Source organism: Oenanthe melanoleuca, chromosome 3, assembly GCF_029582105.1.
Source record: "Oenanthe melanoleuca isolate GR-GAL-2019-014 chromosome 3, OMel1.0, whole genome shotgun sequence".
In the NCBI taxonomy this organism is placed as follows: domain Eukaryota; kingdom Metazoa; phylum Chordata; class Aves; order Passeriformes; family Muscicapidae; genus Oenanthe; species Oenanthe melanoleuca.
In genome coordinates, this window is record NC_079336.1 from 32242825 (window position 1) to 32268863 (window position 26039).

Genomic DNA, 26039 nt, shown 5'->3' on the forward strand with positions numbered 1-26039 from the left:
TTTTTGCCTATCCGGGTGCAAGAGTAGAATCCACGTTAATTTAGTTTTCCTACAAAACCAAGAGAAGCACAGGAGTTTAGCTCTTGCTGAGCATTGCATGAAGTCTGCAGTGACTGCTCCTCAACATCCACTATGCAGAATGGCTGGTGCAGCTCCAAAGTACAATGCAATTGCTGACTTCTCAGCAGCAAAGCAACATAGTCCCACTAAAAGAAGCAAATTACTCTCATAAACTGCATGGCCAATGCTTTAGAATAAGCTTCTTCACCTTCATGGTTGTGTTAAGGCTTTAAGCTGCATTTTTTTTTTTTTTTTTTCATGTCTTACTGCATCCCAGGTGAAAAGAATTAAAGTAACTTTTCTGGAAACAATAAAAATCAGATTCCTGCAGCCAGATCACTGCTGATAACTCATCGCATTAACAACAGTAGCACTATGACTCTACAGCGCAGATTCCCTAAATATGCCTATACAACTCAGAATGAAGGGATAGCTTTGAACACTTCTTTAAATATTTTGCTTCATCTTAAGCACCTCTTGATTCCTTTCTGGATACATTCTGCTCTAATTCAGAACAGATGGCTGATAACTTCCCTAATATATGACAGTGCAGACTACTGTGCTTGGGATGGATGCAGAGGACACAGCAGTGTGTTACTGACCTATGCTAGCAGCCTGGCTGGTGTCATCTTACTTGCAAGGAATATCAAATATGAGCACCAACACCCTCAAACTAAAAATCCTCTCTTCCCAGTATGTATAAAACAAGTACTTGATTCCCAGGTTACATATATTTTTTTCTTTTTTTTTTTTTAAACCATTCAACACTTCAGATATGTATATAAGGGTATATAAAGGCCACTTGCAAATACCTGGTTTGCTTGCCCAAAACAGCCAGATGATTGCCAAATTGCTATTGACATACCTACAGAGCAGCAGCAACTAGGTAATGTGTGCCCAGCAATCTCCAATCTCACAGATGCTGCAGAAAAAGCAAAACAAGACCCCCACAACAGCAAGACCATTCAAGAGATGGAAAATAATGGATGGTGCTTCATCAGATTTAAAGACTTATTGCTATGCATCCTTACAAGCAGAACTCTTGCAACCAGAGTATATCATTCTACATTAAGCAAGGTGAATACAAGGACATTCCAAGACAATGTTCCTATCATTATATAGGAGAGACTAAATACTCCTCTTGGATCTACACAGTGTAAAAATACATGCAGATACTGCTTAAAGACCAGCACCTCTAGCTTAATCATTAATCTAGAACACCTATGTGTCTGCATTCTGTCATACAATGCTCAGTGTCCCTGCTCATAAAAACAGCAATAGCATCTCCAGCCACATTCAGGCTTTCATTTTTTCTTCAAGGTTTTCTGGGACTGTGCTGCTCAGTTACCTGTAGAATACCCTGTATGGACTGTCAGAGAATCTAAATATTTTCACAGCAAACACTGAAAATTAAAATAGCAGAAATTTGCCCAAAGGAAGCCTGAATGGAATGTGTACATATTTATCAATCTATAACCCTTACAAAAGGAGAATGCCTAGTTTCTTGAGAGAGACAAAGAATGCACTTAAGTTTCTGGTTAGATATTGCTCAGGTTTACAAAAGGAGTGAAAATGTCTAAAGCAACTCCGGTTTACTTTCTGCCAACTGCACTGTGGTCTCCTGTAAAATATCCTTCCTAAAATATTATGTTCAATTTTTATAATTCAATTACATAGCCTAACGTTAGATCAGATTTTTCAGTTCTAAGCCTATGGAAACAGTTTCATTTCCTAACTACTCAAAGAAAACAAGAGGGAGTTGAATATAAAATATTTCATGCAATACATTCCACTTAATTTTCTTTTCAGAGTTTCTCAGAAGGAAGTAGAGGGATGCTAAACTGAGGCCCCAACAGTGGCATACCTGAGTAAAAATTACCTCTTAGAGAAAGAATAGAGATTTGGGTGCTCAAGAGTGAGACTAAGAAATCAGATTAATTGTACAGAACAATTAATCCTCCTGCTAAGGAATGATATCTGCTATCTTCTGCTTTTTCTTCAGTATCAAGTAGTTTTCTTCTAACAATGTTAAAGATTTCCACTGCTGGTTCCTAGGATACTGAAATGGCCTTAAAATTCAAGAGCTGCTGCAACTCCAATTTACATTTTACTTTTGTTAATAGTAACTGTGGCTTTGCAGTAAAGGAATTGAGAGGGAAGATTCCTCATACCTTTCTCTATGATTTCAATTCTATGTTTATCGAATTCTCTTCAGTTTTAAAGTGCTGTCTGAAGAGCAGCTTTGCTCTGCATGGCTAAACATAGGAAAGTTTTTGTCTTCAATAAGGGCTTAAATATATAATCCCAAATCTCAGTAGGCCTTGTTAAAGCAACATCATAAATTTTTTACACTTCCTTATGAGATGGGAAAAAAAAATTTTTCAACATATTAGTCTGAGCTTATATTGACTAATGTGGCCTTAGGGAAGGGACTGTTGAAATTCATGCATCTAGTCATTAGAAATGGGACTGATAGACACAATTATGATAAATCAGCATAGGTTTATTAAGCAAGTTTTTTTAAAAAAATTAGTAGTTACAGGTGAAAAAAAAAAAGACATTCAGAGCCAATGCTCAAATGCTGTAAAGCTGGTGCAACCTGCTATTTCTGTGTACTGTGAGCACACTGGGAGGTATTTACATTACTCAGTTTTGGCACTCAGTGACCTGATGGATGAGCAGGGGTGAGATAGCTGATGAAGCTACTGGTCTCAGCAGTACCCTTGGCCCTGCCTGGACACCCGAACTGCTCATCACTCATTTCCTAAACTGCCATGGTTCAACGGGCAGTGTCTTTAAGCAATCCAAAATTGGCAACAATTTGCTTTCAACCATATGTTCTAAACTGCAGCAGCTGAGGACTTGAATGTCAACTGACTCAGCTGCCTGTGCTGCAAAAGCAAGGCAAGCAGTTGGTGCAGTAAACTCACCCAAGACCACGACTGAAAAGCAGGGTTGGCTTCTGCAAGACAACCTGAGCTTCCCATCTAGGCTGTGCAGGGAGAGTGGCAGAGAGGCAGCAGCAAACCCAGTTAGCAATGTGGTAGCCCCTTGCCTTGTTACTAATTGGTCACACCACAGTCCCCAGGAAAGGCTCTAACCACAAACCACGGGAATTAAGCACTCTGTAGAAAATACAGCCCTAATATGAGCTCACTGCCACTGTCACACAAGCCAGCAGCCTCAACACTGTCACTGGTACCAGAGGGATGGTGTCTTGGATATCCTGCCCTAACAGTATTGAAACAGGTGTGCATTCAGGGCTATAGAATAGCCACAAATAGTAACACTGGTTTTGTCAGCATAACAAACCCAGGCAAGCAGCAGAGAAAAATTATTTAAGAAAAAAAAATCAAATTAAATCAAAGTTGAATGAACCAGTAGTCTGCATGATGAGATGGCACTCCTGTTACTCTGTACATAAAGCTCCAAGTTCCCTAGCCACAGTATAAAGCGCTTGCCTGGGTGCTCTCACAGAGGTTATTCCTACCAGCTGTGCCACATGAAGATTTATACATGCTCCATAAACTTTAATTCCCTTTTTAAGTCCTTTTATACCAAGCAGGGGGGCATTTCTGAAGTTGAAATGGATTTTCAGAACAATATAAAGATGTAAATGTTTTCTGGCCTCTGGTTTTTAAACCTTTGGGTAAAATTAAATCTCTTCCACAGCAATGTTGATATTCCATATAGAAATATTCACAAATACCAGGCACTCCAGAACATTATGTCTGAATCCAAAGGGAGAAGTTATCCTGCTGCACAAAAAAAATGCTGTACTCACTCTTCACAAAAATATCTCAGCTTTGAAGTTGTTTTTTTCCTGATGTACTGACTTCAGAAGAGAAGGAAATTCAGTATTTCAAGATGCAATTACCCGCAGCAAAGCAAGGAACATCACAAATAGTAGAAGTGGTTAATCCTGAATTTGCTGACAGCAAAATTTATTCTTTCTATTCATTCTATCTAAACCATTGCCAAACAAAAGCCTAATAACTAAAGTTAGAATTTCACACATGTTGTATTTTCCCTTTCACACTAAAATCACTATTTTAATAGAAGATATTTATTTTTATCATCATTTTCCTTCTCCACAGAAAAATATACCTCTTCCAAAAATCATACAAGAGCTCCCTCTATGCAGGTAGCACAAAATTGAAGCATCAGATGTGGTGAGAAGTCAAATTTAACAAGCAATTAAATCTTAAATAAATAAAACCAGCAGCCAAGAGCACAGCTTCTTCTCCCAAAAATAAAATTCGAGTTAAGACAAAATCCTAAACCTATAGATTTTTTTACATATTTTACTACATCCTATAGCTCATTTTGGAAACTCACAGTAGACCGACTGCATATCTGGAAAGACTCAACTTTCCACTAGCCTCTTTTCCATGTCCTCTGCCAGTGTGTGTCCCCACATGTCTGTCAGTTTTCCTCTGCACAGAGAAATACTCTTCCATAAATAACCCCTCCACCCTTCCCAAAACTGTTCTTAGTTTTAACACCTCCCCTCCTCAGTGCTATTTCCCAAGTTTTCCCTTTCAACTATTCTGAAGCTTTCCCCTTTCTGCTACAGCAGAGATTTAACAGTGACTGTTTAACCCTGGCTGAGCTGATGGAGCCCTTGGCAGCTCTCAGGCAGAGCTGTCCAGAGTCCTGCTGTCCAGCTGCAGACACGAGGCACAGCAGGAGGAATCACACACCAGCCTTGTGGGGGCTGCACCACACACATACACCTTGACACGGTCAGATTAGTGAATGCAGATTGTTTTGGCTCCTTAGTTTTATGAGCTTTCTTAAAATTTTATGGGTCAAGGAAAAGGGAATGCTAGTCTCAGTTTAGAAGCACAAGATACAGGATAAGGGAGGCATGCAGCCTGGCAGCCCAGTTCTGGACATGAGCAAGAGCAGAAGAAGAAAAAAGGAATAGAAAGGGGATTTAGATGGAAGTCTTAAATCACGTTCAAACCAAGTGAATGCTGATGCACAAATTGATGTTACAGACAGACTAAAACAGACTTTTGATAGAAGGAAGTGAAGTAGGCATGGAAAAACTCTGTCACAAACATGAGGTCAATGAGAAGTCTTTAATTAGATGACCTTGTTCACACACGAGATGCAACAGCTGAAAACAAGACAGCTATAAATATTTTGTACAGAAAGTTAATCAGAATGGACTTCAGATGTAGGAGAACACATCATAGGTGAAGAAATAAAACCACTCTTGATAATTCACAAATGGTTGAAAAACAGTTCAATCAAGACTGTGGTACCAGTGTGCTAAGTGCTATCAGCATCTCTATGCTAAGATGCTCCGAGGCTGAAAGGATTGCTGGCTCGATACACTTCAGGGGCATGTGTGTCTGGGAAGGGGCAGATCAAGCCTTGCCTTTCATGAAGTGAAAGCCCCTTGCAGAGGCTGCCAAGCCCTGGCACACCAGAGGCAATGCTCCACACTTGCCTCTGGAGCCCCATTCTAGCCCAGAATGGCCAGATACCAGAAGTCACACCTGGAGAAGGGGCCCAGGAAAGTCAAAAGGTATCTAAGCCAGGACATGCAGTGAACACATCTTGACCCTACCTCTTCTTGAAACTTCTGTCAGCTGAACACCCCTGGAACCAGAAGTGGAAGCTATACTTGCTCTTTTCTGGACCTTTCTGTCTTTCTCTCTCTTCTACTGATTCCTTCTTCTCATAGTTTAGAGTAACTTAAAATTGGATGGGATTGGAGGTTGCTAAGTTAATGCTTTGAGAAGTTGTTTTTATGTTAATTGAATGCTACTCTAAACTTTTGGCAAAGTTCTCTGATTTTTCAAAGTTGCCAGTAAATTTTTTTAATTTTCTTTATTTTCTTTTCTTCAGAGTACATAAAAAACTGTAAGCCTTTTTAAGGGTTTTGTCAAGCAAATTTTGGGGCCTTACAGATGTCACTCAAATTGCTTCCAGAGACTGAAAGAGATATGTTGAAGGTGAATTTGAAAGTCTTTGGCAGGTGAGTGACAGAGGTGGAAAACTAAACTAAGACATTTAAAGCTAAAATACTCACCTTCCTGCAAGAACAGCTATTGGGCTGTTAATCTCATGGACATACACAGTGGGAAAATAGGCATGGCCAATCAAACATCTCACTTCCAAGTAGCTCTAGTAGTCCATCTTTTGGAAATTACTTGGCTGAAGCTCTAAAATTCTGCACAATTTTATTCCCTGGAACAACCATTCCCAGCTTTCCAGTGAGATCTCCTCTAAGTTTTCCTCAAACATTCATATTCACATACAGTGAGGTGGATTGAGAACCATAAGAAGGATAGATCACAGAAGGTCCTGATCTGTGGCACAGGGTCTAGTTGGAGGCCTGCCACTAGTGATGTACCACAAGTTTCAATAGTGGGCCCAGTATTGTTTAACTTACTCTTCCATGACTTGGATGGAGGGGCAGAGGCCTCCTCAGCAAGTTCACTGATAACACAAAGCTGGAGGACTGGCTGATACCCCAGAGGGCTCTGCAGCCCTTCAGAAGTACCTTGACAGAATGGAGAGAGAGGCAGAGAAGAACATTCTGAAATTCAATGAAGGCAAATGCAGGGTCCTACACCTGGGGAAGAGTAACCCCTGGCTCTACTACAGGCTGGGGACTGACTTGCTGGGAGATGGACCAGGGTCCTAGCGGACAACAAGCCGTCCATGAGCCAGCATGTGGCCAAGAAGGCCAATGGGATCCTGGGTGCATTAGAAAGAGCACTGCCAACAGGTCAATGGAGGTGATCCTGCCTCCCTACTCAGCTTTGTTAAGACCACATCTGGAGTCCAATTCTGAGCTTCTCAGTACAAGCGAGACATGGAGCTCCTGGAGCAGGTCCAGTGGAGGACAACAAAGCTGGTGAGCTGACTGGAGCATCTCTCTTATGAGGAAAGGCAGAGGCAGCTGGGCCTGTTCAGTCTGGAGAAGAGACAACTGAGAGGGAACCTCATCAGTTCTATCAGTATCAAAAGGGAGGGTGTCAGAGGTTGGAGCCAGGCCCTTCTCAGTGGTGCCAAGCAATATGGCAAGCAGCAATGGGTAGAAACTGATGCACAGGAGTTCCACCTAAATATGAGGGAGAACTTTTTTACAGCACAGGTGACTGAGTATTGGAACACATTGCCCAGACAAGTTGTGGAGTCCCTCACTGGAGATGAATTCAAGAACCATCTGGATTCAATTCTGTGCCATATGCTCTAGGATGACCCTGCTTGAGGAAGGAGGTTGGACCAGATGGTCCCACAGCAGTGCCTTCCAACCCTACCCACTCTGTGATTCTGTGATAGGTATCACTTATCATGCTTATTAATTATATAAATAATTTAATTTATAGCTTAAGGCCAGTACTCAGAGAAACCAGCATAAGAATTGCTCGTTCTGTTTTGATGCTACAGCACTCAAAACAGGCAGCCAGCAACAACATCCTATTGCTGCTGCACACACAAAAATGGAAGCACCCTGACCAGTTTTATAAATAAGCCCTTCTTTTTTGGTCTCAATTCAGACACTCCCAATTTGCTTTAGCCTTACCAATTTAAAAATATTTCAAGTAAAATTGGCAGCTTAAATCATTAAGTATTGTTAGTTTACACAGCCTGTCATAGAGAAATACAATAGAAACAACAAATGCTAATTCATTTAAAACAGGCCAAGATCCTAAAATCCAATAAATAAATCAAGTTTTGAGGTTTAAGTAGTTCATATCAGCCACCTGTCTAATAAGCTTTTATAAGATTTGCTTTTTCACTCTTGGCTTATTATTTGATTTCTGTCTGCTCAAATAGATCCCATCATTTTAAAGGCATTACAGGGGTTGAGTACTTACAGTTCCCAAGCGAACCCAACAGTCTTTATAAGTCCATGAGAAACAAACTGCAAGCATTCAAGTGGAAATCTGCTAATGTTTGATGTATGATTACAAAATTACCCTCAATAGATCAGCACTATTGTATCTAGGCTATCTGGCTTTAAAAAAAACAATGTTACAAGGAAAGCAAAATGAGAGATATACATATATATATACATAGTAGGACTTGAGTAGATGTGACACTGATTTCCCTCCAGCAAGTAAGTCTAGCCCCTAACTGTAATCAGCAAGAACACTGCATGCTATAGTTTAGGATCCCCATGCCCATTTATCTGGTGGGAATTCTGAATTCTAGTTTGCTAATCCCCACCTGAAATCTAGCAAGACATTATTTCATGGGAGGTAAAAGAGAACTAGACACCAGTAGTGAATTTCTAGAACTTGTCACTTGATTGGAGGCAGACAGCACCAGAAGGCCAGAAAGTATTTATGCAAACAGATGATCAAAAGATGAATGAACAGACAGTAAAGGAAACAGGCAGGGCTGTATCCTCTGACATCCTTAATACAACTATAGAGCTGAGCACTACAAGAAAGTGCTCACACACTACTCTGAAGCACATTTCTGGATGTTGGAGGGATGTTACAGAACTACATGCTAAAGTGCTCTGACCCAGCATGGCATTTCTTACATTCCTATCATCCTATAAGTGTTATTAACTACCTGGCAATGCAGTTGTTTCTGACAACATATTTTAAATTAGTTTCAGATAGTCTGGCTGCTTTTAATTTACAATTTTTTGTCACCCAACTTGACATTTCTCTTATTACCAATCCTAAGATTCCTCAAAGAGCTGAACTACAGCAAGATGAGCCAAAGACACATGAAAACTACCAATATTGAGTTTACCTGGATTGCAGTGTTTCACAAATAAATATGAAGAATATGGGGAAAAGGTATAAGCCTGAAATTAATTTTTGTTTTACCATACTACAGAATCACAAATCCTGATTCCAAAGCATATTTGTGATCAGAGATCTTAAAGGAATATGTATCTATTTTTTCTTTAAAATATTAGATCATAAGAAGTAATTAAGCAATAGCCCTTACAGTCGATTTCATATTTTTACATTGCCAATTATTATGTAGATAGTATTTAATACTTTTAATGCAGAGAAGAAAAGCAGTACCCTGCAAGACAAATAGTAATACAACATCATCTTTCACAATACACAAGAAGAAAGGCAGGCTATCAGTTAGATTATCAACAAATGGATATGTGATTTGGGATTGCAAATCCCATTTTAAAAACCAGTCAGAATCCTTACTCCTCTGACTTCAATGTGAAATGTCAAAAGATGGACCAAAAAAAGTGACCTAAGCAAAAAGCTCATCTGGAATGATAAAATTAGCAAAATTTTTGGGCAAAAATATGAGAATTTATTCAGTAGACAAAAAGTTTGTTCCAACAGTTTACTTCAATTAGTACTTCTAAGACAAATTTAAATAGCAAAGACTAGATATCAAAAATACAACAGCTATAAAGACCAGAAAGATATATCACATCTGTGTTTAGGAGCAAGAACTGAGTTCCTAAGTAACTACCATAAAAGGCTGCTGTACATGGCAGGTATAGTTTCAAGAAACAAGAAAGTCAGGACATTTCTCCTGACAGTTATATTTAAAAGCTGCATACAGTGTTTCCCAGAGGTGGAAAAAGATGTTACCAGCACTGAAGAGCAGTCTGCTGCCTAAGCATTCAAATTTCATGAAGCTTATAACTTCCACATGTCTATCAAACTCTGAGAAGTATTCTTTTCCTTCCTGTCCCAAAACCCTGATTGGCATCAGATTGTATCTTTTAAAAACTTTTACCTGTTCAGTCATCTCTTCTAAGGCAAGTCATGCCATCCCTGGTGTCAATTTTCTTAACTCAATACCATTAAATAATTCAAGAAGGTAACAAAAACAAAAAAAATCTGAAACAAACCATACCCTTCATGTTCCATTTACAATCACATCCACTCTTTTAACCATTCCAGACAGAGAAATCAGATTACAGATAGCACAAATCAGGGAAACACTGGTCACTCCTCAGTCAATCAATTATTGATGTGTGCAGTCCCATGTGTTTTCTACAGGCAAGAGTCACTGAAAAACTACGAAAATCTCAGACATTCAAAAAATCAGTGAAATGGGACACAGTTTGATGTTTTTATGAGAAGTGAATTACTCTAGAGTTTATATACAGAATGAAAGCCATTCTTGGGAGAAATAAACAACATTCTGGAATACATCAATAACAGCTTCATAAACAGCTAACATACATGAACTGTAATAAAAGCACTAGGACCCAAACCCTCCAGGTTTTCAGCCACAAACTCAATTTCCAGCTCATTCTTGTCCCTCTAAAGCTAATAAAATGAACAATTTCTGGAAGCAATTTTTTAACTCTCAAATTATAAACAGCATATTTTTACATAGGAAAACGTTTCTGCAAAAGCTGTAAACCATTCAGAGAGACTCTAGATGCATATGAGATACAAGCAGCTATCACCGACCTTTTGACAAAGTTTTGCCTGGCATTCTACAGGGAAAAGTGCAATTTTCCTCCTACTGTACCTTCACATATATTTTCTGAGATCAAGTTATGGTCCAATTGCCATGTAACCACATTTTCAATTTTCTTCATACATTTTTACAACACTCTCGCTTCAGCTGTATTTACTATTATCACTCCCAGCAGCTAAGGCTGTTTCCATAAGGTGTTATTTGCCAAGAACCTGTTACTTGAAAGGAAGACCTCTTCTGTCTGCACAGCAGATTTGTAGGTGGAGAAAAGTCGCCTTGCTGAGAGAAAAGTGGAGGGAACCAACATAATCACATGCACATGATCCATAAAGGACAGAGCAAAAAATGCATGAGGTATTCTTCTCTAATGGAACTCAAACACATTTATAAGATACTCTTTTCATCTAGTTTCAACTAATTTTCTGTAGAAGAATTGTCATAAAGCTCCCCCAAGGGCTAAAAGCCTAACTGCACACAGACTTACCCAGAACTTGTATTATCACATGTAACACACATCTAAGTGTTTCTAGCCCTGTTTCACTGCTGAAGGAGTAAGATACAAATCACTGCAACACTTAAAGGCTACCCTCAGGAAGATCAGAGGAATACAGCTGCAAGGAGAAATGACAAGAACTACTATAAATAGCATGTCTGGATATACTTCACCCTATTTTAACTTTACAATGCCTCAAATGTTACTGAATGTCCTCAAGCAAAGCAGCCTAATATACAGAGAATACCCAGAGCACAAGTGTTAAGTATTCCTTGCCAAAATAAAGGTATATGGAGAGAGGCTCCACATGACATGTTCACAGTTTGTTCCTATCCCGTATGTCAGTCACTCTCCCAGAGACTGGAAGCAGAGACATGCTTCTTCCTTCCACAGACAACATATTGCTGGGAAGGGCCATCAACAGGACACATGTTGGGAATAATAATTGTCATGACCAAGAAAGAAAAAAATTCTGAACAAAATTAGGATGTAATTTAATAAAGGATACTTGCATAAAAACAAAGAGGAAGGCTGCTTATTAGACTGCAATCTACCTGGAAAGGAGATGTTGGACAACACAGATCAACAAATTTGACATGAAATCAGCGTATTGCTGATGCCACACAATGGGTAATTACTTTCACAGCAACTCTCAGCCTAACTCAGACCACAGATTTGTAAGAAAAGGCTGCAGGATCAGCCACCCCTAAACAGCAATCACTCCAAATAGGGATTACCACTCAGCAGCCAGTAATGACCCACGGCCATTTATCTACTTGAATGTTTGTTTCCTTTGCATTGTTAACATTTAGAGCAATACTGAATGTAAGGTACAGTGACAGATATGCCAATGATTTACTGGAGGAAGGAGTTCTGTTGCTCACTGAAGCAGCGTTGTTCACAGGACATAATTCCTAGTTTAAGGGGAAAAACACTTCAGTATCTGAGGAAGAGAAATAAGCATTAAGTTAATTACAAAGAATTGCAAAACTGAGCTCTGAATAAAGGAGGGATGAAATGAGTTTTCGAGTGAGACAATAAGTTTCTTCTGACAACCCAGAATCTTGAAACAAAGATCACATTCAAAAGCTACTACATTCCCCTCAAGAGAAATACTGAAGTGCATCCCCAGAAAAGGGCGCCTGAATGTGAATTATTAGGCAATATCAGTCAGACTTTCTTTAGCAGCAGTGTTTGCCAAGGAAGAATTTCACAAAGCCCAAATCCTCAACTGCTACAATGGAACTGTGTACTTATCTGTCAATAAGTAGATTTATGCTTGTGTACATAAACTAAGTACAGATTTTGTTCCATTTCTTCACTCATGCTTTACAAATATATGATTACATTATTATATTTAGATATTAAAAACAATACTTTCACTTCTAGTTAACCTTAATCTGTTTAACCTATTGCCCAGCTAACCAGCACAGACTGCAGCATCCACAAGTAAGAAAGGTGCTTCCCCTCCTATCACACAGATCAGATTCTAGCCCTTCTTCCTCACTCCCCTCTCAGGGGAAGCAGGCCATGGGCTCTGAAACCTTTCCATACCTTCCAAAGGCAGATGTATGTGCAGAAGCAAGCAAGGTAAGTGTTATAATTTTTATCGGAATGTGGACATCTGAAAGTTTTGGAAGTTGCATTAATGAAGAAATCAGACACTTTGTTCAGAATTCTTGAAATAAGATTTGAGTTCTAAATGCAAACACATCACATTAAATAAGTCATGCTGGTTTTGATATTTTTGCTTATGCTGTGTTTACATTCCTGTTCAATACAGAAAGACTTCAGTCTGATTGCACAGATTCAGGTGGTACTTGAGGCCAGCTGATAAATGAGTTAGTGGAAACAGATTGAAGTGCTAATGTCCTTTTTACCGCTCTTTCCTAGAAATATAAAAATGGAAAAACAATACTAAACCAACAGTTTGGTTTCTGAAGCTTAAAACGAATCCTCCATTCCTTCTCTTCTATTATTTCACTTGTCCAGGAACTGGATAGAGAAAATACCAATTACCATCAGAGAAGAATTAAAACCTCAGTTTTTCCTTATGCTCACTGCAAAATCCCAAAGATAAAAATAAAATAGTGGAGTGGAAGAAAAAGTTGGAAAAAAGTGATTTCTAACAAGTCTACCTGTGGAAATAGAAAGAGCTGAATATAATCTCACTCTAAAATACTGCTGCTGAGAACTCCATTCAAGAAAAGCATTTGTGAATGCTATGAAAATTACTAAGTAGATGACTTTTATCTCAATAACATGTCAGAGTAGATGAATGTGTGTTAAGATAATTAAGTTTTCTCAGTGATAAAGAAATGAAACTTGAAAAGCAAGAACGTAAGTTACACTTCTGTAAGACTTAAGAATAGTAAACGAAATATCTTTCATTTTAGACAGATTCTTGTAAAACATCTCCCATTGTCAGAATAAGCAGATTAAATAATAATACTTTAGGATGTATTTTGGATCCCTAAATAATATTTAGATCATAAAGGTTTTCCAAAGCCATCTTCTGAACTATTATATCAATAAAGATATTTTTCTTCTTACATGACTAACATTAACAATGTAGAATAACCTTTTCTCTAAATATTAATATCTTGCATTCTCTCCATTCGTCAGTTTATTTCCACTATTCAATATTGCTTCTGTTGAAATATAAAAAGAATACACTTGGCAACATCCAGGATACACACACTATAATGAATCACACATGCTTGTAAGGTCTATGTTTCTTCTACAAAAATATTGAATGCATATAGACATTTGCTTGACTGTGTGAGAAAACATTTCTGTTGTACTTTTATGAGGTCTTGGGCTATAAATTATTTGTGTATTGACTGTGTCTGGAATGCATATCTTCATCCATACTTATTTAAATTTTTCACCTAGTTTCCAAGGTTTAAAGAAAAAACAACAACAAACCACTATTTAAATGTGACTTACACAAAATCAATGCTTTCTTTTCTATCACTGCCCAAAGAAAGCAGTAAATTATGCTTAAAACATACATCATCACCTGCAAACATTGGAGCCACTGTTTAATCAACATGCTCTCATCTTTGCTCTCCAACAGATAAAGGCTTTAACATGTTAGGCAGTGTATGTTTTTCCTAATGTCGAACTCAAAGCTTGCTGAAATCAAATGCTTGCTTTATGAGGGCTCCAGTACACTCAGCCATATCAAAGAAACACATTTTTATGACACTGTATTTAATTACCTTCACCTCTTTGCTCTTCCCTTCTCTCAGGGCCCTGCTTTTTTTTTAAATAACATCATCCACTGGACTGAAAGCAAATTAAATTTAAACACTAATAACCAAGTTAGAGACATGTGCCCCTAGAAACAACAAAACTCTTTGGTCTTTTTTTTAAATATTACAATGCAAAAATCTAACAAATAGATTCTCTCTGGCTGCAACAGAAACCAAATACTACTCCTTTGACATTTTGCTTAAGAAAAATACTTTAAGATATATGCAAATTCAAATAGGTTTGTATCTGAGATTAAAAGACTGACCAAAGAACATGAAAGAAATACTAATGCAAAGCAAATGAATACCAGAATCTGAGTTAAAAAAAGTTGTACTTACTCCTTATTTCTGCATTGAATGCATGGCTGGTAAAGGACTTTGACAGCATTCCAGGTCCCCACTGGTCCAGAGCTAGGTGTGAGGGTATCTCCAAACAGTGTAAAATCACTGTGGGAGGAGGAACTTCCTAAAGACTCTACCAGTAATGTGTCAGAATTTAAAAGCCATATCTATAAATGAAAAATAATTTCGTTTACTGCAGATTACTTACAATTCCATATTTTACTTTACTCTGACCCTAAATCAGCTCATACTTATGCCACATTCTTACAAAGTTTCTCAAGAAGTACTAACAGACATAAATTGATATTTTATTATTCAGCAAAGTCTGCACAGCTTCTAGTGAAGAAAAAAGGGTAATACAACACTGATTTATCAGTTACTCTTAAGATCATTACTCTGAAGCTGCCTTTTTTTGTGACTGTAGCACATTCCCTTTGGTAGGAATGAAAGAAATAGTCCCAAGTCATCTCTTTCAGTACCAGATGTAATATTCTTCCAATCCCATAATTTTTTAGGCATTAGTCAAGCACATAGTGTTCAGCAACTGAGGGCTAAAGACAGAGAACTGAAAGACTGCCCACTGAAGTGCCAAAAATTGAGGATTTTTAGAAGCACCACAGTAGTTAGGATTCTATGGAGCTAATACATGCAAGGAAAAAGATAACAATTAACATGGTCTAAAAGGCATGTTGGAATTTACAAAGAGCTGCAGCAGACTCTCACTTGAAAAATAAGTATCAAATTTCATAATGGGATTGGCATTCTTCAGCAGTACTTGCTCTCAGCAATTTGAGAGATATTTACTGGGGCGAGTTTTGAGAAATCTGAACTTTTTGCATCCCATTATGGATCTCATTTAATCTTTGTGTGATTTGGTATCAGTGTTCTGACTTGGATCCAGGGCTTTCCTGCTAAACACCTACAAATAAGCCAGGCTTTTCCTTAATTCACAGCCTGCAGTAGTGAAGTGATCCAAGTTAACAATGGATATCAATTTTTACAAATCTGGTGCCTGTATGAAATTTTTATATATGAAATATTTATCACAGAAAATGGGATTTATACAGTGTTGCTCACTAGAGAGCAATCTTCTGCTTCTCGTGATCTAATCAGCTTCAAGTAAAACAAGTTACATGATGTTAGGTAGCAGACACATGATATCCCCTGTGGAGGGAGAAAACAGTCATTAACAGGACACACAGTGTATGTTGTAATTGAATGTGACAGTCACAATTTATCAGAGCCCAAGGCCCAGAACATTACAGTGGAAGCTTCATAAAGAAGGAATGAGATATATTGATAAAGATATCTTGGGAGGGGATAGGAGGAGGAGAATCACTTTAGCATATGCACATGAATGATGACAAGCAACTGCACTTGGCTTTGCAAGTGGTTGTTCATCAGTTTTGCTCTGGTAACTCACTGTACACATTTATAGCCTAAACTGCAAAATATACCTCATTAGCTGGGACCATTACACAAGGTGCTTAAAGCCAAATGAAAAGAGGTGTTGGAAGAAAATGGTGCAGAAACACAGGACACTGCCAACACAAACTGAACAGAGTTTCTTCCCTTCGAAATTTCTAACATTTGAAAAGCACTTCTTTCTACACAAGTGCTACATGCGGCATCTTACAATCATGTTCTAGAACTTGTATGAATGTCTTTGTCTCAACAGCAACACAACAGATCTGTATTCATAATTTAGCACACAATATGGAGAAAGCAAATGAATCCATGGGCATGGAAAGATTCCCAGCCATGAGCAAAATCAACTTCTGAACTACATTTACTTTTTTAGGTAGCATTTTCATTCTTTTCTTCATGCATGAATAATTTTTGGATCTTGTTTTTGATCTGAGCGAACAGTTGCTCACCCAGACTCATTGCATTGACTCTAAGAATGTTATACATGTATTTTTCTGGCTAACACAGTTTCATATTTTGAGCTGTGCATTCAACTATGCTACTCACAATGTGCAATCTTTCCTTTCTTTATATCTCTTTGCACAGCAAAGTTTGCACAACCAAATTCCCCCCACATTAGCTCCAGTAAGAAAAGAACCTTTAGAGAAAAATATATACATAAAGTGTAGAATTCATTCACATCACTGATGACCTTTTCTCAAATGACAGAATCAGAAGAAAAAGTATTTAGGGTGTTGTTGGTCTTCTTTTCATTGTTTTCTTTTTGCTTCAAATCATTTTGGCAAGAGACTCAAAAGTTCTATGGAGAAAAGCTGCAACAAATCTACTCCAGTTATACTTCATGGGACTTGAACCAAACAGCCAAAATACCACAATTTAGGTTCTCTGATCAGTTTCCCTTTATCAGCCTGAGTTTCCAGCAGCAATTTGTGGACAATTAGGCACCAATTTGAATTTAACATGGGTAAAAAAAACCCCAAATCTTTTATTTTTCCTTGCCAATTCTTTCTTATTTATTGCAGACATTACTTTCATCATCACACAGGTAACTAATGTAAACTTCTTTCATGACAGCTATTATCTTCTCACACTCTGAGAGTTCAGGTAAAGATGTGGTTTCCACATATTTCACAAACAATAAAGCTCTCTAAGAGAGCTGGGTAGCTAAGTCTCAATAAGGTTCTCATTATCTCACTTCTTAACCACTGCAACACCCATCCCATCTCCAATCTTTACAAATGCAATTTGGTTCTGCTCATGCCCTTCAAGACAGGGACAATAACCAGACTGACCCGTTATAGCATTTCTGCAGACAGGTCTCTCCCATTTTGTTACATATTATTTTTCTTGGGATATCTTCCCACCCCCTCTCCACTCACTCCTGAAATACAAAATGCCTTACTTTCAAAACACTTTACGGTCTAATCTCACTCCAAAAAACATCTTTCCTTAAATACTGAAAGACTGGAGATAGTGTTCAAAGACTTCAAACCACTGCACACCTTTTGATTTTCACAGATGTAATTTTTTTTTATGAGGTTGATCTCATTCATGAGATGAATTCTCTGTATCCAACCAGAAAACTACTTATTTACTGCTTTCAAAGCTACACTTTCTTACAGTGCAGAAAAAAACAGATTGAGACACTGCTATGCTGACGAATAATGTCCTATTTTGCTTGTGTTCTCCTATCTCACTATCTGTTTGCTGTCTTCTTCTTAGCTTGTAACTCATGCAACTACAAGGCAGGGAACCCTTCAACAGTGCAGTAAAAAAAGAAGACAAGTGATTCACAAATATGAAGAGGGCAGAGATATAGTTAGGACAAATAAGGACATCTGTATGCACCACTTTTTTTCCCCCTGAAACAAAAACTTTTTTTACTGACATCCTTTAAAAATTTTAAAAAAATCTCAACAAAAGTAGTATACAGCTTAAACAACAGAGTATGTGTAACTTAAAAAATGGAAACTCATGTTATGATATGTGCAAATAACATAATTGCTAGTGTTAAGTGATACATACAGAGGAAATGAGGAAAATAAGTACATATATCATTTGTGGTTTAAAAAAAGTTAAAAAGACTCGTGAAAAACCTTAACTCTAATTATCACATACACAGTTCTAAGCTGTGTGTATTCAGCAGATATGCACAAACACTGTGAACTAGAATCTTTGGCTCATTATCAAAACAAACAAGTGGGACAGCTGATTCATGATGCATCAGTGATAAGTTACTTGTGTAACTTGGCTGTGTTCTCACAGCCTCAAGCACCCACATTTTACCATTTAGCTGCTGACTATCATTAATTTAAACAGAGCTTACATTAGGCCTCTGAGTCCTAACCCATGACTCCAGAACAGCTGTTCATGTGTATATCAACACAGGTTCCAGAATCTCACCCTGGATAGAAGCAACGACTTTCTGATGTTAAATACTAAAAACACCTGTGAAAAACTAACTAACCAATATAAAGGAAGAGATGCCAATCAGAAGCCAGTCCCTGTCTAATTCAGCCTGGTCCTCTAATCAATACATTGGCAAAAATGCAGCTCAGAGCTAAGAGTAATGGCAATCTATTAAATAAAGTGATTTTCCTCTTGAAAAATAACAGGAAAAAATGGTTATTACAGTTTGTTGTATCTAAGCTACTAGACCAGAATTTTACATAACTTGGGAACAGAGGAAAAATCACAATGATTTTTAATGACTTCTCAATTAGACAATATATAATTATGGGTCTGCTCATGAAACCTTCATTTTATCATCACAGAAGAGATATTTCTCAGTGCTTGCAAAAATTTTGTCTTGCCACTAAAATTTATTTAAAAGCAGCAGATAAACACTTTCCTCAGCATCTAGACATTCCAAAATCATGGAACTTGGACAATATATATATATAAAACAGTTTATGTAATTACATTGCCTCAAGAAAGTGCATTTATAAGTTTATCCAGGGCAGGTATCTCTAATCATGTACTTCTTTGTGTCTATGAATTATTTCTATAAACTGCAAAAATACCAATTCTATACCTGTATTTAGCTCAGAAATAAAAGGAAACATCCCTGGTTATAGTAAGTGTACAGCATTAAGGTAACACTTATTCATCTTAAAAGTTTGAGGAATCTAGCTGTCACCATCTAAATATCAAGCTTAACCAAGTTTAACAGCATTAGAACACAAAGTATAATAGGCAATTTTATTTTTGTTCATACTTCACTTCGCAATGCAATGTACTGACTATATTAATAGTCCCTGCTGACTTGAGACAATGGTTGTGAAAGATGCTATACAATTTGATTCACTTCTGATGATTAAAGAAAAGAAGCACTGGAGCAAGAAGGTGAAATATATATTAAAAAATTAAAACTTAAGCTTTCCATCTTTTCTGGATACAAAATAGTGTTATTTCTGTGCTACTTATGGTGCATCTATAGTACTTTCATTACTGTATCAATAAAATTTCTATGTGCACATCTAATTAGATCAAAATTCAGGGATATACTTACATGAATAGATTTACCTCAGAACCACTTCAAGAATTTGAATTTGTTAATTTTTTAAACATAAAATAATGAATAGCATAAATAATAAGTTTTAGGAACTGGGATACATGGGATAATCTTCTTCAGCAAGACGAAGACTTAAAAACTTACCAGAATATAGGTTTTTCCATTATCTCCTTTTATGGTGAATCTAAATGTGCTTTTAGCAGAGGATAATTCCAAAAGACACTGAGCAACTATGCTCTGTACAAACTGAGACCTGTTTAAGAATTAACCACATATCATGTTTCCATAACAATTACACAGTCATTCATATCTATTCACTACAGGTAAATGAGTAACCCATACTTCAATTCCACTACATGCTACAATCACATTTTACTGAAAGATAGGGCTTCTTTATCTTCCTCTCACTCAAAACTAGAGAACTTTTTATTTCCTGCAATAAGAATTTTTTAATAGATCAGGATTCTAAATTGCTTCACATGCTTTATTTTGGCTGACACCAATTGTCACATGCTGAATAGAAGCTTTTCCCCATTATATTTTACATACATGAACAGAATTATGCATACATTTCAAATACAATTCCCAAAAAGAAAAGAACTATCATTAAGTCATTGTACATGACACCAGGTAGCTAGATCAAGTTCTGTTTCATCTTAGTCTTAAATTCAAACTGAATTACTTGAAAATTCTAAAGTCTCACTTCCAATTAAACTTTTCAAGTTTTTCTTATTTCAACTTCGTATGACATAAACTTCTGCTTTCATAATTAGTCACCAGACATTGTGCAAACTTGAACAGTTCAAAATAAAAAAGCATTTTATTTTGGCTTATCACCTGAATAAAGAGACACTGTGACAAATTATACACAATCTCCTGCATCATACACAAAGAAAAGCAAACAAAACTGTACATGAGTGAATTCAGGTACTTTACCTTTACAATGCTCAATTCTGTGATGATTACATAAAATTGCACTGTTATATATACGTAATTATTCAAGAAACTACAACATTAGAGCATTTCTAGCATCCTTTCTAAAATATATACTTGAGCAAATTATCTGATTATTTTGTTACCTTGGTGTTGGACTGAAACTTCCCTCAGTTGGTTGAATAATCACCTCAGTGACATAATATTTAATGGTATCTAAAATGACAAAAACATTTTTCAACTACAATAGAATAACCAACTTACTTAAGATTAGACTGTAAGTCACCATATCACCATACTAATTAAATATTTGTTCAGTAGTGAATTAAGAGGTGCAGTAATCATATTTTGCTTGGGTACGTAGGAGTAGAAGCAACCATAACAAAAAACCTACACTGGCCTGAAGAAAACTGCTCCAAGCTAATTACAAGATCAGCAATTTCTCATTCATATTGATCTTTGTTTAATGCTGGGAACAATCATCTTGAAACCAAGCAAGCAAGAGCTCAAGCTGAATCTCAAAGATGAATTGAAAGAACTTTCCTAAAGCACTGAGATCAGCATAGCTTACATAAGTATTTTAGTACCCTCTGCTGCTTAGTAATGCTGCAGTGAATCACTAGAGACAGTTTTAATAACAGCTCACACAGGGGAATAATTTTCTTCTTTGCTCAAAGAGGAGAATGGAACATCTTTCCTAAAATCACATTCACTCAACATTACCACTGCATAGATTCTGAGTTTCATTGTAGCTGTTCACCAAAACTCCACTAAGTCAGCTCTTAACACTAAATGGAAGTGTTTGAGGGCATAATGTAATCTCCATCAATGAAATCAGGTCAAAGATGATCATATTGAAGATCTAGGTCTATGCTGCAAATACAGTCTAACCAGAGGGCCAGCAAAACAGGTTAAGCCTCAGCATGTGAACAACTGGAAGATTCATTTGGTCCACAAGTTTTAAGGATGGAAGGGTTTTATCTGATCTCTGTCCCCACATACCATTAAAACTGGATGAAAGCAAACATTTCAGGAAGACACTTAATCTGTTTCAAACCCTCCAAAGGCCTGGTAATCCCACCCCTCCACCAGGTAAACACTACACTTTCTAAATTACCTTCACTGTTAGGAAATTATGTTTTATCTCTAAACTTAATTATATCTGTTCCATGTTATGTGAGTTCTTTGAGACAGAAAGAAAAGACAGTTCAGTCTCCCTAGGTCCTCAGCCATTACCCTGAGCAAGGAATTGGTGTGACTGCAACAAGGGTATTGGGAATTCAGGAGATATTTGCTTGCAGAGAGATAGAAGGTATGATTTCCCAAGAAAAAATCATACAAGTATATGTGGATATAGTTGGGGGAAGGAATAGCCCACGGGGGAATCTCAAAGCTGAATTTGGTCTCCACAGCTATATCACTAATCCTGCTTTATTTGCAAGACACTGATACCTTTTCATGAGGAAGCATGACAGTCAAGTTTGCTCTCAAGTCTCTTTTCACCGAGATGGGTCTGCCTACACTTACACTATACATCTCTTTTGTTCTCTGAACTCCACTGAAATTTCCTGCACCACTGAAGAAACATGGTCAAAACAATGGATATCCTATCTAACTTCAGTCATGTGCAGAGTCCATACCTAATCCCTGCACGTCTACAGTGCTTGCTTTCCCCATTCCCACTGATCTATTACTCATGACCTTGTTATTCATGCTCTTTTCTCAGCACTCCTTTCCTAAAGCCACATCTTGCTTTGTGGGTTTTCAAACATTGTACCTTAAATTTGGTTTCATTAAATCCTGTATTGTTCAGATCCCTGTACAGGACAATCAGAACATTCTGTAACAGACGACACAGACCTGTCTTGTCTCACTTAATGGCATTTCTTAAACAGGCCTTTGCATTTTCTGAGAAGTTTTTGTATTCACCAGATCCCTGAACTGAGGCAGGCTCACATCAACTGATAAAGTGGAAGAGAGCGAGAATGAAAGAATGAATCCTGCTAATAACATCTTATCATTGCTTCCCTTCCAAGAATAGTTGAATTTTAAAAACAACCAGACACTCATCTTTACACCACTTCAGGTAAACCCTGAACCAATATAATTAGAGCCCTTAAACCAATAATCCCATCAGCTCATCACAGGGTGAGGATGAGACATAATCTGTTTCTCTGAAAAGGCTTCCTTCCCACAAAACCAGGCTGTTAGCACTCTTTAGCACCTAGTTGTGTTGATTAAGTTCTGAATTTACCTTTCACTTATTCTGTAGAATTGACAGGAAACAAAGCAACCTGTAATTTCTCAAGTTTTCATTTTTCCTGGGATTCCTAGTAAACTGAAATCATACACTGAGTCTTCCAAAGGTTTGGAATAAGACAAATATGCCACAGAAACAAGGATAATGAAAATTCCTGCTGAAAGGTCTAACACTGGAAGCACCAACCTCATCCATTCCAGAAGGGAATGAGATAAATACCCACTGCACCTTATTGATAAGCTTTCCTTCAGTGTTTTTAACCACCAATGTTCAATGTCAGATGCAGTCAAGTCTAGTTTTGTTTCGACATCTCATACCTGCTGAAACTGTTTCTCCCAGGATTGCCTTGCAGCGCTTACAAATTACTCTGGTATTTTCTTTTGACTTCTGTAGGACAAAAAAATATCATTTAAATGTCACTCAGATATTCTGAAAAAGGAATGCATAGCTTTAACATAATTTAGAGAGCAGATAGGAAACTTTTTACTGGTCTCTGTCCTGTTTATGTTTACATGCACACATATTTGCCTTCACTAACTCTGCTTTCTACACTTTGACTTGCTTGCAAGTTTCATACTAATTTTAAAATCTGACAATATATCCACATGGCACAATCTGTAATGGCTGACTGGAGAATCTTGTAATATTGAGTGACTGGATGATAAAATGATAAGCTAAATTTGATTGTGCAAAGGGCAAAATAATGAAGTATTGAAATTAAGTACTCCATAATATATACATAAAATAGTATGCTGCAATGTGACTACCATTACACAGTAACAAGTTCTAGCCACTGTAGACAGTTTTATAGGAGTTGAACACCAGTTCAATGTTCAGCAGAGAACAGAATATGTCTGCAGATAATTTTGAGTTACTAGGAAACAGCTGAAGTATACAACACAGCACAATATTCCAGAAAGATGAGTGGATGCTGTTCTTGAACAACCCTTTTCCTCTCTATTCAAACAAATAGAGAAAAGGTATAGAATAGAAAGGACAGAATAACTGTCAGAAGTGCAAAACAGTTTCCATATGTGGCATGAAAATATATATAACAGAAAAACATATGGAAGACAGAAAACTGAGAGGTATCGAGATATCTAAAATCACAAACGTTTAGGAAAAGCTGAACAGAAAAAAACCAAACATATGCCCTCATAGCTCATGCTATGAAATTCCAATCCTGTTTGAATTTAAAAAAAAAAAGGAAGGTATTTGTCACATGATGCATAAAATAGTTTGGTACTCACTATAGGAAAGCATTTAAAAGTATAGAAGTTCAAAAAGTCTTCATAAATACAGAGGAAGCAATGTCATCAAGGGCTTATTAAAAATAAAAAATGTGGATAACAATATCTAGTTCATGGAGTCTCTACACTCTCCAAAACATCACTGAATATTTACCTTTGCTTCATGCATCTATTACTGACCTTTGAAAAAGATCTCATTTCTAGATGGAATCTACCCTATTAGACTCCTACTAATTACAGTGTTAATATTTAAATTCAATAAATCAAACAAGTAAGTACAATTCTTACTTTAATCCAGAGTCTAGGCTTCAGAATTGGTTTTGTGTGGGCTTAGTAACCTGGGTATAGCACATTAGAGCTCTGGTCTGAAAGGAGGACATATATATATATATATATACAAAATTAATGATGGTCAAAAACAGAATCGAACTAAAAGCCTGAGAGTTGACTATGTTTGAAGCACAGTCCCCTTGTTATGGAGATCAGGAAAATCATCTGGTTCACATATATGCACTTATCCTCTTTCCCAATTCCTACCTTGCTACTCCTCTCAAACATATGCAGTGAAATTACTTGCTCAGTGTGAAAAGCAAGGATAAAAAGACAAGGTTTTGCATAAGCCAGTGTTTGAGACTAATACAAATACTGCAGAGTACAAATACAGAATACACAGTACTTCCTTGAAAGCTGCAATCTGAATATTTTTTTTTCTGACTACAGTTACAGGTGCTGGCTGAGAACTGTGCCTAAAAAACATCACTAACTCGTTGTATCATGCTTCAATGGAAAAAAGGATAGTTTTAGCTCAACTAATTAAATCAATTTATCTATTTGACAACTTGCAGCTGCTGGCAATCTGCAGATGCAGGTGGATCACAAGCCCAATAGCTCCTGTTTCTATTCCTAAGGATCTCTGATATGGTGTCAGGAAAAATATTTTTCCCAAGAGATACTATTAAGATGCTGCAAGACCATGTGACATTCAAGAACTATGTTACACTGGAAGACTAATAGATGTGAAAAATATGTTTGCAATGGACGGATGTTGTCTTGGTCCCACTGGAGTCTGGAAAAGATTGTTTAAGCATCTCTGGTACATTCCTGCTACTATTTTGGTCATAGGCAAACACTTTCCAAAGAACTGCAATGCAATTAAAAAGGAACTTTCATACTGGGGCAGACTGCAACAATATTCTCTAAAATGAGAACATTTATGCCAATAGCAATCTGTCTTGCCTGTAACTTTCTATTACTCATATTATGGAAGAATTTTCTGCTTCAGTATGAGGGGGATTTTTCCTTATTAGTCTAGCTTCTGCTGAATCTAACAGTTCTGCTCATTTGCTTGGCAACCGAGTGATGCTGGAAATAAAAAAAACAGAAATGAGAATTCATTGCAAGTGTGAAAGATGAAGAAAAAGGGATTGGACACAAACAAGGAACAAATTCTCAACTTCAATGCAAGTATAAGGAAGCAAACATGAAAATTCATCACACTAAACTATTGTATGCTTCTGACATAAAACAGCCTCCTCCCTCATTTAAAAGTTCTGCTGTTATCCTGGTTCGACCCAAATCTCAGTAAAATCATTGTTTCACTTCTTTTTATTACTGCCTTCTAATCTATTTATTTCTGCCTTCAAACCAATTCTTTTCTCACAAACAGTCTTCTTTGATGAAGAATATAAACAACATGCACCCTTGCCTCTTCCCAAATTTATTCCTGGTGTTGTAAGATCTCTTTTAAGACTACTGAAATGCAAGAATTCATTTTGGCAACCTCTGGCAGAAAGCTCTGTCCTCTTGGAAATTTGGTATCATCTACTCCACCTCCTTCTTAAGGAAACAGAAGAAATAACTCCATTGTCACAGAGTTAAGCCAAATTAATCTGCTTCTGCCATGCTGATACCCTTACAGCATATCAGTCCTTATTTTCCTCTCTGCATATTTTGTTTTTCAAAGAACAATGGAACAAGAAACCCAAGGGACCACAGCTGCAAGCCTTGCAGAGAGGGACCACAGGACAGAACTGCTCCCCATGCAGAGGGGTCACTGGGAGCATTGCACCAGCAATCACTGAACTGCCAGAATCCTGGTGACTCT

General features: G+C 37.2%; 1 protein-coding gene across 2 annotated transcripts in view; it reads right to left on the minus strand.

Annotated features, from left to right (window-relative positions):
• Positions 1 to 26039, minus strand: part of UBE3D (ubiquitin protein ligase E3D) — a 74343-nt gene that overhangs the window by 40454 nt on the left and 7850 nt on the right. Inside the window, exons 5-8 of one of the 2 annotated variants that reach the window (XM_056488504.1) lie at positions 23003 to 23072; positions 20572 to 20641; positions 19637 to 19745; positions 14548 to 14717 (exon numbers count right to left, since the gene is read on the minus strand). In XM_056488504.1, the coding sequence (XP_056344479.1) occupies positions 14548 to 14717; positions 19637 to 19745; positions 20572 to 20641; positions 23003 to 23072 (419 nt within the window). The remainder of the gene's footprint in view (positions 1 to 14547; positions 14718 to 19636; positions 19746 to 20571; positions 20642 to 23002; positions 23073 to 26039) is intronic. The other variant, XM_056488505.1, reaches the window with a different exon arrangement.